The sequence below is a fragment of the Falco biarmicus genome, chromosome 11 (genome assembly GCF_023638135.1).
Source record: "Falco biarmicus isolate bFalBia1 chromosome 11, bFalBia1.pri, whole genome shotgun sequence".
Lineage (NCBI taxonomy): Eukaryota > Metazoa > Chordata > Aves > Falconiformes > Falconidae > Falco > Falco biarmicus.
In genome coordinates, this window is record NC_079298.1 from 22,303,323 (window position 1) to 22,318,207 (window position 14,885).

Here is a 14,885-nt window from a genome sequence, read left to right on the forward strand (position 1 = left end):
GAAAAGCTTTGGTTCAACAACATAAATTATTTTTCTTTTAAACAAAAAAAAACAACCTGTAAACAACAGTTAATTTTCATGTGAAACAGGATATGGTTGAAAACTTAAGAGATGCAAGAAAATGTTCATAGGTGAACTGTTCTTCCATCTCATGTGAAATGCTGTTTACACCTGGTCCTTGAATTGAATTAAAATGCAGCACTTGATTTGTCTAAGTAAAACATAAAATTATTCCTGGACTTGGTAGTTAATGTATTAAACAGCGTCTTAATAAACATATATGAAATCACCTTCTGAAATCAGTCTTGCAAAACTCCTAGGAGTATCTGTGAGACCAACCAGAGAGGCTGGGTGACTAGTTTCAGCTCTGCTGCCATCATACCTCTCACCTTCGTAGGCATCACTGTTCTACACTTGATGCTAAAACTCCTGAGAGAGGTACATAATGCTTCTGAAAGTCAGATCGCACACTTTTCATGCAAGTACTTTTTCTTAAAACGAATTCCCTGTACAGGCTCCTTAGAAGAAAGATGAGCTCTTCCAATGCATTTTTTGCATGGGAGGTTTTTTGTTTGATTCCATAATCTCCTGTGCTAAAATGAACACCTGTCACAAGCTGAAATGTTACTTATCTAATAAAATCTTCTGATACTAAGGAAACAAAACAAAATATGGTTTTCTTTTGTCCAAGAGATTATGTCAGTGTCTTTGAAACTCAGAGGTATTAGTATAGTCATTGCAGATGAATAAAATTGGTAGCATCATGAGAATTGCTATATTTTAGTCAAAAGGATGAAGTAGGTGTGATTGATGTTCAGTGATTTTGCTGTTTTTCTGAAGAGAATTGTCTTCAACATGCATTTTGGCTTGCTTTGCTTTAGGAATTAAAGCATCTAAGATTTTATTATTTTTTTTCCTTACGTGGTCCAAGAGAGGACTTGCTTACTACAAATGAGATGATGTAATAATGAAGTTTTGGCCCTGGGAGTAGAATCTGGAATGGACCCTGTACAGTGCTTATCAGTGGGTTTAAACTGGAAGATATAAAACTGAATTGGTTGTTTCATTACTTCAAATGGGAAAGTTTTAGAAAACCAAGCTTAATACCCATTGTCTCTAGTACTTTAAGCTGTAAAAAGTACATAAAATTTGATTTGTATCTTCTTGGTTAGTAGGCAAATGGAGAAGTATGTGGACAAAAGTGTAAGAAGTACTTGAGAGAATACTGGATATTCAGGATAGTGTTTGAAGTTGGAAGTTTTAATAAACGGACATTAAAAAGTGTGCAAGACCAGTATGCTGCTGAACTAGAACAGGCCATCAGATAAACAACTGGAGTGAACCAGAGTTTGTTGCAATTTGGTTTGGAGTAAAAATGCACTTGGGAACTGAATCTTCTGATCATGCCCACCTACTGCCCTTTGGTTTGTGTGCCACAGCTGTCTTGCAGCATGCAAGCTGGATTCCTTTCGTGTTAAGCTGAGCAGGAAGATAGGCCTGAAGAGCAGATCAAATGCAATCTGACAAGTGCGGTGTCCCTAGTACAGAATTAAAGCTGGTCTGAAGTAAACACTTGAAATCCACGTGATAATAGATGCAGGTTTCACTCAGCAAGTCTGCTCTTACTGGTCTTGCATTCTGCTTATATAGTTGTAGCTTTTACTATGGGTACTAGTCAAATAAAGTTTTCAGATAATTCACTTTCTTTTTTTACTCTTCAGTTCCTGGCGGGGGGCGTGGGGGGGTGGGGTGGGAATTGTAAGAGGAGGGAGAAATTTTTGAGATCATTGAACTGTAAGCTTCTAAGTCTTTGCAGAGAAAGGTATTTTTTATTCCTGGTCTGTTATACACCTTTTGTTAAAGTTCTGAGTTTAAATGTAAATCATGTTTCAGTATATTCACCATTCACACTACCAAGTGAGAATATTGTACTTAATTTTTTAAAAACTTATTATTTTAACTGGTGGACTTTTCCTTCTCCCCCTGCCCCCAAGTGCATTTTTTTTCCATCTGCAATGCAGATGAAATTTAAAAAAAAAAATCTAAGGCATGTTTCCTCATTCCATAATGCATGTGAACTAAAGGTGGACACAAATATATAATTTTATCAGTTTTTGCTGACTACTACGTTGTTGTAGTAACATCAAATTATGCCAGCCTCTAAGTCTTAATTTTATTTTTGGATATTTTCTTCAGTAAAAACAATTTAAATACTGTAAATGAAGCCGTTTGGCTTCTTCCCCCCCCCCCCCCCCTTTTTTTTTTTTTATAACTTTGTAACTTGTGCTAGTCCTGGAACAGTTCATAACACGATCAAACTGGAGATGTATGTCAGAAGTTTGTGGCTTCTGGGAAAATATTCAGTCTTGCAAAATACTGGCGACTCAGGAGAAATGATTGAAGCATTTAGAGACTGACATTTCTGTTTGGAATGGTTTAGCTGTTTATTTAGGCCTCATGAGATAGCTAAACATCCAGCATCTGAAAAGTGCATTTGCGGTGATGATAGGAAGCTTTTCAGTGTGTTCTGAAACTATGCAAAGTTTAGACTTCCATGTAAAGAAGGAAAAAAAATCTCAAATACAATAGCCTACTTGCTATCACGAAGAGGATCCCTCAACTGTGAATGAAGTGCAAACTGAGAACTGCTGTCTGTAAAGTATACAAACATAATGCTGCAGCGAGGCTATTGCTTCCTGAGGCTGACCTGAAAATCTCTCTACTACGCTTATCTGATTTCACTGCTGCTTTTCAAAATCCTGTCGGCAGCAGTCGGTCTGGTAAGAATGAGATGAGTTTTAACTTTGCAGCTTCTTGGGACAGGAGTAGAGGCTTCTGAGGTGGCAGGTGCACTGGTCAGGAGTCCTCCCTGCCCCTTCTGTGTGATAAAATACATGCCACTTTAGACAACAAAAATTTATAGTATGCAAATGTTAAAAAAAACCCGAAACCCAAACCAAAATACAACTTTCATGTATAAAAGTTTGGGGATACTTTTATACTATTAAGGCTTAAGTAGGAACGTTGAACAGGATGAAACTTCTAGTGAATAGTATTTCTGTTGATGTTAGCTCTCAAAAACACTTTCTGTGGCTGCTTAAAATAATTAGATGGAGAATGGACTGAAATTACCTTCTGCTTCTCTTCACAGGCTGATGAACAATGGCATCCTTCAGCAACCTGACTATTGGCATCGCTGTTGCCAGTTTTACTGTATTTCAGCTCCTGTTCCATGTTTTAAGTTCTTGGGTGTCAACACGAATAACACCTGGTTTTAACAATCTCAGCGAAAAAAGGAAGATCGAGTGGAATTCCAGGTAGACTGTTCAAAACAAACAGCAGTTAATGACCTATCTGAAATTGTCAACAAATGAACCACCTGTGTGTGTATGTGTAAAGCTGCAGGAAACGTTGTTAGTTAAACATCTGTAAAGGTTAGAGGGACGGCTCTAGGCACTTGACAAACTCTGAATGTCAAATGCTGAAATGTGAAAGTCAGTAAAGAAAGAAAAATGATGACTGGTGAGTGTTAATAAGCCGAGGTGGATTAATTTTAAATGGCTCTCCTGTGACACATCTGTTAAAGAGGTACAAAATTCCCTTCCCCCAAACATACATGAAAATCAAAAGTATCGCAACTTAATCTATGATGTAAATGCTACTTTACATCTGGTTATGCTTGTTTATATCTGGTTATGCTTTTGGGTGCAAAGTAAATTGTTCGCTCTTCTCCTGGTTGTATTACACTACAACCTGTTGTATATAAGTTACGGTTTTCTAAGAAATTTGATGAATCTTTAGTGTAGCATTGGAGTGAGACAAGGTCAGACCAGTACATCTGTGTGTTGCTGGGGAAGGAGACCACAAGAAGCGGAGGGGGAAGCTGTGACAGACACAGGTTACACATTCGGGATGGGAGTTGTGGAAACTCCATCTGAAAACCTTCCTCATTCCCTTGTGTTTCTGCAGTTCGTCACTCAGGCAGTTCGACCTGTATTACACTTGTCTCCCCAGACAGCACTGTTAAAAACTTGTTCAGCCCTGTGAATTTCCTGGGTGCCTTCCTCTCTTTTAAGCTATAAAAGAAGTACAGGGTAGTAATTGCAAACAGGGTGATCACTGAGGTTTTATTTGCAATATACTCTGAAAAGGGTACATATAGTACACAAGCTTCTCCAGTTGAAATGAATTGATACAGTATAACTTTATGCTTGAGTAGCCTATTACAACTTTAAAATATTTTCCAGGTGTTTCTCAAATTTGAAGCTCAAAAATGTGTACTGTGTGGCTGGACTAAAAATGCATTACTCATATCATTGTTCCTCAGTGCTGTTCAAAGGCAGTATCAGGTGGATACTTTTAAAGTTGTTTCCATTGTTCTAGGCAGCATTAGCAACTCAAATAGTCTTGCTCTGCCATTTGGCAAATGTCCACCTGCAGTGTTCTTAAAGACACCGTCTTAATTTCATTCCATCTTTGAATAATTACCAATCTACTGGAACAACTGTAGGATGCCAGTTCTAGATACCAGTGCAGCTTAGGTTTATCTCTGTGTTACAATTGACAATACAGGCTGACAGGGAAACTATATTAAACTGTTAATCATGTTGAAGCTGAACTTTTGTCTCTAAGCCACATCAAGTGACCCTTGAATTGCATAATAGGCTTTCTGAGAACTTATCCCATGCCTGGTAGCACTATGCTAAGTTGTAGTGCTTTTCATAATAACATGTCAATTGTTTTACACATCATAAGTGTGCTGGAAATAAGCTGCTCTGTAATTTCTGGGCTACTTTGTGCTAAGGTGTTTAACTACTGAAGTTAATACAGCATCCCAGGCTGTGTCATTTTTTTTACTTCTTTCCCCATGTTTTCCCTTGGGGCTGATGATAGGATGTAGATGTCAGTACACGGATGAGTCATGGTGCAGTGCTATATCCAGTTTGGAGTCAGAAGGCATGAAACACAAAGCATCGTTCATTAACAGGTTGTTGATGTTACACCTGAGGAGGGCATGAAGTGAAAGAAAGGCGAACTGTGCTTGCATTTCTAGAAAAGCTTGCCTGTTAGCTCTGCTAACCCCACACGGTGTTTTGTCAAACTGCCTCATCACTCCAGTGTTTCACCAAAACGAAGAGACACCCCAGGGAATATCCTGTATATTCAGAGAATGTAGATGGACATATGTACTCTGCAGACAGCTGTGCAGGTAGAGAAAGTTACTGTCCTCTGGTAAAATGAGTTGGGTTAACCTAAATGATTGAGAAGTAGATGGTTGTTATTTTGTCCTATATTGAACTGGTGTGGGGAGTGCTCGCACAAATGGTTCTGTTGGCAGTCCTGAAGGAAACTGGCACAGAGGATGGTTATGCATTTTTATCAGCTCAGCTGGGTCTGGAAGAGGGCATCTGCCTGAAATGAGCTGTAGCATTGAAAATATATTGTTGCAGTTCGGAGGGTTTTGTAGTCAAGCATATGAGCTGCAAGTCTGGACTGTGTTTTTCATACTGTCAATTTTTTCATTCTGACCTTCCAAGAATTAAGAAGCAATAAAGTAATTGCTCCTGGAATCTTTAGCATGTAGATGCTGAAGCTGAGTTAAAAACTACTTCGACACAGATGTAGCATAACTCCTTAAGTTGTTGTGCATAAATTCCTTTCACCTCTTCTGTAACACGTTTGTACTGCTATTAAGCAGTTATGAAAAAAATATATATACAATGATAAAGGAACAAGTATGCAACTTATCAGTGCAACTTCTTCCTTTGCAGTTTAATGAGGAGTTAAAGGATGCAAGCTTTGACAGTAATTTCAAGGAAATGTGCAGAGCTTGATAGCTTGACCTAGATTCCATATTAAAGTGGAGTGTTGCACTATTTCCCTTCTTGTGTCCTCTCGTCTATGGAGGAACCTCAAAGTCCAGACTTCAGGAGGAAATCTGCTTCCCCCCCCGCCCCAGCCCCTTCTCCTTGAAGTGCTGCGCTTGTGTATAGCTTGTATTCTAAACACTAAGGTTTGAATAAAGTCACTCCTGAGACGAATTATAATTGTAAATTAATGAGCTATATTCTAGGACAAATTGTACTTCTTTCAGCATTATGCTCTCGTAAAGTTCAAAAATCCTAAGTATTTCTCAAACAGTAATATATGCCATGCTTTGTTTTTAAAAAGGTAAAAAGGAAGAAACGTTCCTAGCTCTCTGTTAATTCTGTTGCAAGAGTAGACTTTTTAACGGTAATTAATAGTTTAATTAAAATTCTGATAACTAATTTTTCTTTCTTTGTTTAAAAAAAAAAAAAAGCAGCTGTGCTGTGATAGTAAATGTTCTCATCCAGCTTGTTACATTTGATTATTCATATTATATTAATCTGCATTTGGTTTTTGGAACACTGTTGAAAAAGTTGGTGAAAACACCACGATGATGCTCTTTAAACAAATTGTAACTGGAGACTTCTTTTATTAAAAGTTACAGAATCTAATGCTAATAGACAATAATATAACTTCTGGAAACAGACTGGGGATTATAACCAACTTTGCAGTCTTCCACAAGACTGAAGATGTTTTCTTGAAATCGTGTGGTAGAGTTTAGACTCCTGAGAGTGACTTAAGCACATTTAAAATATTAATAACTTCCCAATACGTGTATTCAGTATGGTCAAAGACTAATACCTAACAGCATCTATATGTTTTTGTCATGTTTTTAATGCTGTGAATACTGTGCAAAGGTGTTTCCTGTCACACAGTATTGAACTTTAAAGTACTCATCTTTCAAATAGTATCGGTGATTCGGTAAGAGCTGTTTTGACACGTAGATTTTTTTTTTTTTTTTTCTTCCTAGTCACGCTTGAAGAGTGGGAAAGCAGACTGTAGCTAAACAGCATGGGATGCAGTTTACAGTAGTGCTAAACCCATGGCTAGAGGAACAAAGCCACACGTTTTGGACCCATGCCCGCTGCGTTGTGCTGCCTTCCAAGCCACATGTGAACAGGAACGGGCAGGCCTGGCCCGGGAGCTGGCACAAACCTGCCAGGCCTCTGCAAATTGGCAGTTCCCTTCATGGGCTCGTTAACATCCAGCATTTATCTGCAGTCTGCATGCAGCCTGTATGCTTGAGAGGGGCGTCTTTGGGGGGGGGAAAAGTGTTTAGTACCGAAGTATGGATAAGGCCGCTCTGATGACTGTGATTTTATGTAGGGCAAGAGGAGTATAAAATAAAGCTGTGAACTGCTAGTTCACATGAACCCGTAGCTGTTACACCTCAGGCACTCCTCTACAACCTTTTGTTATACAAGTTTTCTCTTTGGAAACCAGAATCTACTTCAAGTGCTCTAGATATTCTTTCTGAAGCTTTACTCTATCGGATTTCTCATTCAATGCCCTTCTTTCTGAAACCTGGACTTGGCAGATTTATTATGAGTCATCTATTAATTTGGTGCCTAAAAGGAGAAACTTTTAGGACTCATGGGCCAGTCTGAATATGAAATGCATACAGATTTCCCAGCAAATGGGACAATACAGTGTTTGTTGGAGAACTGGATCCCGTATTGTCTTTAAGAATATATTAATACATGGGATAATTGGAGGAAAATGTAGATCTCCGTTACTTTAAGACCCTACTTTCTATTTAACGTACCCCACCCTCTGCTCCAGTCTAACAGATTCCTTCTTTCTGCCTTTTTTTTTTTCCCACCTGTCGTTGTATAAGTGCTTGGATGTAGTATGAGGAAGAGCTGGTTGTCTTTCACAGGGGTGTCTGGATGCAGCTGAGAATGTCTTCGGAAACATGCTACCTTAAGCGCAGTATAGGAGGTTGTGAATGGCACTACCGCCTCGTGATTGTGATCTCTTTTTCAGGACAGTGTCCACATTCCACGCCTTGGTGGTTGGTGGGTTTTGCCTATATATTTTGATGTACGATGACGCTGTTAATGCTGACCGACTCTGGTAAGGCTTGTTACGTATATGTTGTGTTTACACAATAACATAATTGAGAAGGAAAAAAATAACCCCGCAGGGTCTTAATTACCAAAATAATTGTTTCATTTCCCATTAAAACATGCAGTTGTGATGTGTTGATTTTTATGTCTGTACTATTTGATAATACCAATTTTTTTTGTCAGTATTAGTGTCTTAGTGCATTGTGTCTCTGCGAAGGGGAATAGGTAAAATAAAGCAATTGATTTGAAATAGCATACTAAATTACTAAAGCATACAACCAAGAGTGTAACTGTAAGTCATCATGACTGCTATTTACTATAATAATTTTAAAGTGAAATTGAAATGCTGTTCCATGTCTGGACTGCGTAGGTGGGGGGAAAGCTGGAGGGGCCTATTATATGTATAAAATATGTGTCTAAATTGATAAATTACAAAGTTTATATTTCTGCCTCCCGTAAAACTTCTATCAATCTTTGTTTTAAAAAAAGGATGAAAGTTTCAAGTGCTGTCTTCACAAAAATAGGAATATTTAATCAATGGACTTCTAATATTTTTCTCTAGCTAACAAAATATTCTATATTAAGCTTATCTTTTCTTGATTTCTAGTTATATTGTTTTGTTTCACACTTTTTTGATGGAGAAGGAACAAGATGGCTCTATTTTAATGGAGTTAATTATAGATTGCTATTGGTGTTTTGACATTTCACTCATTACCTTCTAGAACTCTTTCCCTAGAGAAGGAAGAGGCTAGATTTTTCCTGAAGACTAACTACTTTAAGTTTCATTTCATATTTCTGCCATAGACTGTTGTTTTTAACTTTGTCAAAGGACTACACTGTGAGTTAGTTTAAACTTAAATAAATTTACTGTATGATGCTTGTTTGGTTCTTTTCATATTGTAAATTAATGATAATGCAGCATGTGGTAGATAGGATTAGGTGCTTCAGATGCTCTGCCACTGACTTGTTATGTGGCTTTAATAAATGTAGCACTAATTCATAACACAAATTTAGGCAAGATTGGCCTCTTATGTATGTAGTGATATATGATTAATTTCTTGTCTGTGTTGGATTTTTTCATTGTGTTCTGGTATTTTTAGTGAGACTACATATGGTCTGAATGTCTTATGAGATCTGGTAACTGTGTGAAAAGCTGCACGTTATTATAACTCTCTCAGTGTATGTTGTGGTAAACTTTATCAGATTGAAGCTTTTACCCTGGTTTGTTTGATTAGACCTTGTTCTAAAACAGTACAAAAGAAGTCATGCAGAAATAAAAGCCTCTCGGTGACAATAAATACGAGTCTTCACACTTACTAAAGTTTCCTGGTATAATTCCATGAAAATATCAAATTGAGCAGAAATTGAGCCACTTTTTTGTTCTTACTAAGTTCGCGAAATGTTATATTAGATATTTTTGAATTCTGCATTGAAAACTTAATCTTGCTCATGGAGCCTTAGCATCCCAGATGATGTAAAAACATTAAATCTTAAAAAAAAATATCTGTCTGCTGTTGGGGGATTTTTTTCTGTGTTTCTAGTATTGCTTCTAAATAGTTTCTTCTGTTTGGATATGTTTACAACAATTGCTGTCAGTGGTTTTATTTACATTTGGTAGAGTAAGGAAAACTAGATATATTTAAAAATCTAGTGGAAGTATATCCAATCCGTGTTTTAAATGAAAACTTCAGGTTCATTTCAGGGCAGTATTTCTGTAAATTGTTTCTTGGTCAAAATTATCTTAGTGGTTTCAGGAGTCTGTCAATTAAAAGTGCACAGCACACCTTCTAGATGTGGAAATCAGTATTTTTAGTTATTCAACTAATAGTTTTAAAATGTGTGAAGTATCACTTAATGTATTTAAAACAGTTGCAATGATTTGAATTCATGTTCATGCAAGTGATTAAGTGCAAAGGAGGACCAAACGTAATATTGCCCATGGCTTTATAACTACTTGTGTGCAGCATGTGAGTAAAATAAAACTTTGTGTTAGACTTTCTTCTGCCAGTGAAGTAGAATCATAGGGTGGTTTTCTCAGAATTTACAGATGTAAAAGTCAGCCTTAGAAGAAAATGTACATTACTCTCAAAAATGAGAATGCTAGCATTAGTCTCTGCATTCCCCCATATATTGTATTGGTTTGTGGTACACAGTAATTAAAGCCTTAGCTGACCATGTGGAGCTTTAACCATTTATTTTTTCCCAGTCTATTTTATGGCTTAGCTGTACACTGAGTCTTAAGTTGCTTATCATTTTTACATTGATTTGTAGCTGAATCCACATAGTCTCGATTTTAATTGAATAAGACTGAAGAGGAAAAAAACCCAAGTTATACAGGAAGTGCCAGATGGACCTTTGCAAGGCTGTTCAGTCTGGAAATCTAATACCCTCTTGAAATGCAGGCATAAAGCTGTGGGGCTTGAGCCTTATGTGTATATACATATATATGTGTACACACACACACAGATGTATATGAACTATATACACAGACAAGCCTTTTTGTAGGAATCTCTTATTAGCAATACAAGAAACATCTGTGAATCTAGTTTCAGTAGTTTAAGTAAATGTTCAGGAGTCCTTTGTGCGGCTTCCTTGCACTGTTCTTGCTCAGGTAGCCTGAAAACATTACACAGATGCGCCAATTTTAGACCACTGAGATGGTTTTGATCCATTCTTTCCCTCTAGCTATTGCTATCCTCTTTGTGTAGGCATTGACTTTATGACATACCCAACCAGTTCTTTTCTGCGGGATTTAAAAAGATACCTATACCTATAATGGAAAGTCACAAGTTCTGAGCCTCTGTGTATGTCAGCCTAACTTCTGGGCTCAAATGCATGTTGTTGACATGTCTTGAAAGGGATCAGGACTTCTCCTAAGGGTTTGGGTTCAATGGAGAGAGGATATGGTATTATTGCCAGGTAGTGACTGAAACTAGATATGACAGATGCCAACAGACGATAATAAAGTCTGGAGCATTGATAAGTTACAGGGAGCCATCAGCACTGTGTATGTATACTTTTTTTGATGGTCTAGGACTTCATAACGCTTAGCCTTTTTTTTTTTTTAATATGTAAAACAGACTAGCTAACAGATGATGTAGAAATTGTTTTTGAGATGGTGAGAATAACATGTGGAGGTGGTAGAGATCAGATTAGGAGAGGGAGAACATGTAAATAAGTAAACTAAGCTGTAGCTTCATAGAAGAGCAGGCTTTTTCATATGACTGTCCACTTTACAGTTGCCAATATATGACTTTGTATCTGCAAAGAAGTTTGAAGAAAGTTGGTCATGTGGACTTTTATAGCTGCCTATGTATGTTCACGTGCAATTCATTTGCCAACACACCTCCTTAGCAATCACAAAAGAGATCGCTCTTCCCTCTTGCTTATTAAGTCACTCCCTGTTTGTTACTCCTGGCTATTGCTTGCATCAAAACTAGGCTGCAAACGTCAGGGTTCATAAGCTCCATTGCACTTCCTATTCAAGGAGATAGGTCAGGAGATGTAGAAGATTTTAGACTAAATTCTAGGTTTTCCATTAGTTGAGATTAACTGGGGGTTGTAACATGGACTCTTCTTGAAGGGATGTGACAGATGGGCAGTGCAGCCATACATGTTGTTACAGTGTTGGTTTAGAAAGTCTAGAAAAGGTTTGTTGCAAGGTGGCTGTTCTCATGCAAAGAACAAAGGGAATTGAGTCATTCCTTGTCTCATCCAGTTAACTCATGTTTACCTATATCAAGGAACCGATTTCACATGCTTAGTCCTTTGCATCTTCTCTAGAGAAGAATAGGAAGGTTCTTGGGCACAGGCTCAGTCTTGGTGCTGACGTGTGTTGGGAGCCCTCCCAACAACAAGTTCAGTTGTGACATTGCTGCTGCTGCAGCTGGGAGATCTGACGGAGGGCTGTAACTCTCTTGTTTCTGCTAGTTGTGAGAACACATCTGTCTGTGCTTGGGGTCTAGCTGTGAGTTTTAGAAGAGCTACCCCTAAAGAAGCGCTTAGCCCACAACCTATGTAACTCATGAAACCAGGTTTTGAAGCCATGGAAGGATGTTCCTGTCTCAAGTTGTAGTTAAGAGAGCTTCTGTGGCCAGCGTTAAGAGATGGAGTGCGCTTCAGGCTCTCCTGGTAATCCTTTTCCTCACCTAATGGCAGAATTCTGGTTTTGTGAGTCCTATTTTCCTGTAAGCTACCCCCTCGCTCAGAGAAGCAGTTAGTTTTAGACACTAAGAAAGCCTTCAAATCTAGTGAGCAGATTTTAATAATACAGGAAATCTCTCCCACTGTTTCCTTCCGATAGGATTAAGAAGTAATAGCTAAGTAATAGCATTTTACTGCTTTCTAGCTGAGGTAGACTTTGTATTGGAGGTGGCTGTAAGCACAGTTATGTTCCTCTTTTCTCAAAAGGTTTACAACAAAGATTGCTGTCACAGCTTGTCTGGAGCAGTGCACGTTTTATAAATCTGTGGATCTGTCACTTGAAGCTCAATTCATACTTACAGAAAACATCTAGATTAGATGCACAACTTAGTTAAAATAAAAGTTACGATCTCTGTGCTGAGAAAAAGAGATCTGCTTACAAAACTCCTCAAAGTAGGAATGCAGAGGGGACAGTGGAGGAAAGAACAAATGTTACTTGCTTTAACGTGGATGCTGCCCTTTCTTGAGCTGTATTCACAAGTTTGGATTTGTTGAAAATCCTAGAGGAACTGAAGTTGTGTGTGTGCTAAGAGCTTTGCCTGCTGAATGTTTGGCACCAAAAGGGAAGGGACAGAAGGTGTGAAACTACTCTGAAAAGCATTTCTTCTTGAAGGCTCCTTGGCTCCAAAGAACTGGCAAATAATTCCTTTCATGTCTTCTTCTACTCTGCTTATCCCTATAAGCATCCATCCTCTTATGAATATGAAAAGCACCAGTTGAGCAAGATATTTTTGTCACCCTTAACAAAGTTTTAACACTGGCAGAAGAACAAAAATGGAGACGCAAGAGTGTCAGTTAAAGTGCTAAAGAGCCACTGCCTGCGCTGTTCTCTCTTGCTCTCTGTTTCCAGAGAAGCCAGCTCAGGGTACTTGCTGGGTTTCAGCGCTGGACCCTAGCAATAGCAAGGCTCTTGGGGGCAGTCTCTATCCAAAGGCAGAGGGTAGTCCTGGTTAGGGTAGTTAGTCTTATATCTGGGTAAAAAGTAATCCATTTGCGTGACTAGGACCTTTTTTAACCAAATCTCATAAGGTCTTACTGATGGGATAAGAATAAGGTGACCCGATGGACATTGTGTTTGGTATGTGTATGTCCTTTGCAAATTACCTTGTTATAAAGGCTGTAACTGTGTATTTTTGGTATGTTTACAGGGGTGACCCTTCAATTGTGAAACTGAATATTGCTATTACCACAGGCTACCTCATTTCTGGTAATTATGCAACATGTATATAACACACACGCAACCTGTATATTTATATTGAGTCACTATGCCTATATGTTTATATTGAGCCACTATGCTGGAGATAAGATGTGTATACAATAGTTTCTGCTGTGGCTTTTAAATTGCTAATGGAGTTGTGGGTTGTGGTGAAATCACAGGATCTTGCCAGTGAATGTGGAAGATGGAATGATATCTCCCCAAGCACTGAGGAAATGCCACCGTGTGGCTTTATGATGGTTTGATACACAACCACCAACTCCAGCTCAGTCTTGTTTTTCAGCCAGCTGAGAAGGTGTTAAAGCAGTGCCCTTCACTCCCTTCAGAGTGTCTACAACTTGTAGCTCTTTTATCATGTTTCTTCTGTGACCTCAGAATGCTGGCACAAGCATTTTAGTAACCCTCAATACAAGCTGAGCGAATGATGCCATAGGATCCTGCCTGTCCACCTTTCAGTCTCACTTTAAGCCAAAATTTAGTCATGTGTAAACATGGAAAATTTAGTTATTTTGTTGGTATGGCGTTTACCCCTATATATGTTTTGTGTTCCTCATTTACTGTCAACTAAAACTGGCATGCGAATTTTGCTACAAAATGCTTTGGAGTTTTCTTTTGTGGTGTGTATGGATAATACTGACTTACCAAAGCAAAAACCTGTTGTGACTTGGACTATTTTCAGGGAAAACTTCTCATGTTAGGATGGAGTCTCTGGTCAGAGATTGGGCTGTGGACTTGATTGTATCTCAGACTACATTTCTCACCCTAGTGGAACTGATAATGGGGTGATCAGCACACTCAGTTAAACTGTGGGATAGTTTAAGTCTGTTTTTTTGTAAGAACTTCAGCTCCCATCTTTAAATTCATTGGTATCTATTTTTGAATAATTATGCATTAGACTTTCATTATGAATTAATGAATGCCTTTGAACAGAGACCTGAACCTGGGCACTCATTCTCTCTCGCTTCTTTATATAGTTAATGTTTTAATTATTGATAGGAAGTGGCATGGCTAAGTCAGATGATGGAGTCTTGCCTGAGGTTAGCTAATATAAAAGACATCAAGGTAATCACTGGAGATACAAAAGGCACAGGGAAGAATCTTTGATTTGGAACCTTGGTCACTAATATTCCAGTCCAAAGTACTCATTTGGAGAAAGTAGGGGCAGAAATTGCTTGTTCCACTAAAGAAAAGAAAATCTTCTGAAATCTCAGACCATCATGGGAGAAGAAGGAACTTTTGTGTCAAAGCTTTCCTGGTAACAGTAACTCAGGTCCACTATATCACTTTTGTGGTAATTGGAAAACTCTGATTAACTTAAGTAAACATGCTACTCATTCCAAGTGCCCATTACAAAATATTTTTGGTAAATGGTTCCATTTGCTAATATAACTAGTTCTTGATTCAGAAGTTCCCCATAATAGATCCCTGCATTTATTGCATGTATTTTTATATTGGCTATGCCGCTGGTAGCCCACTCCTCCTCCTTTCCTCCCCCCCCCCCCCGCCCCCTTATTTTTTTTGGTCACTTG

At 38.3% G+C, this 14,885-nt stretch overlaps 1 protein-coding gene across 4 annotated transcripts in view; it reads left to right on the top strand.

Moving 5' to 3' along the window:
• Positions 1-14,885, top strand: part of TLCD4 (TLC domain containing 4) — a 45,752-nt gene that overhangs the window by 18,079 nt on the left and 12,788 nt on the right. For all 4 annotated transcript variants that reach the window (XM_056355180.1, XM_056355177.1, XM_056355178.1 and 1 more), the window contains exons 2-4: positions 3,152-3,317; positions 7,855-7,944; positions 13,289-13,347. In XM_056355180.1, coding sequence (XP_056211155.1) covers positions 3,163-3,317; positions 7,855-7,944; positions 13,289-13,347 — 304 coding nt within the window. In that variant the 5' untranslated portion in view covers positions 3,152-3,162. The remainder of the gene's footprint in view (positions 1-3,151; positions 3,318-7,854; positions 7,945-13,288; positions 13,348-14,885) is intronic.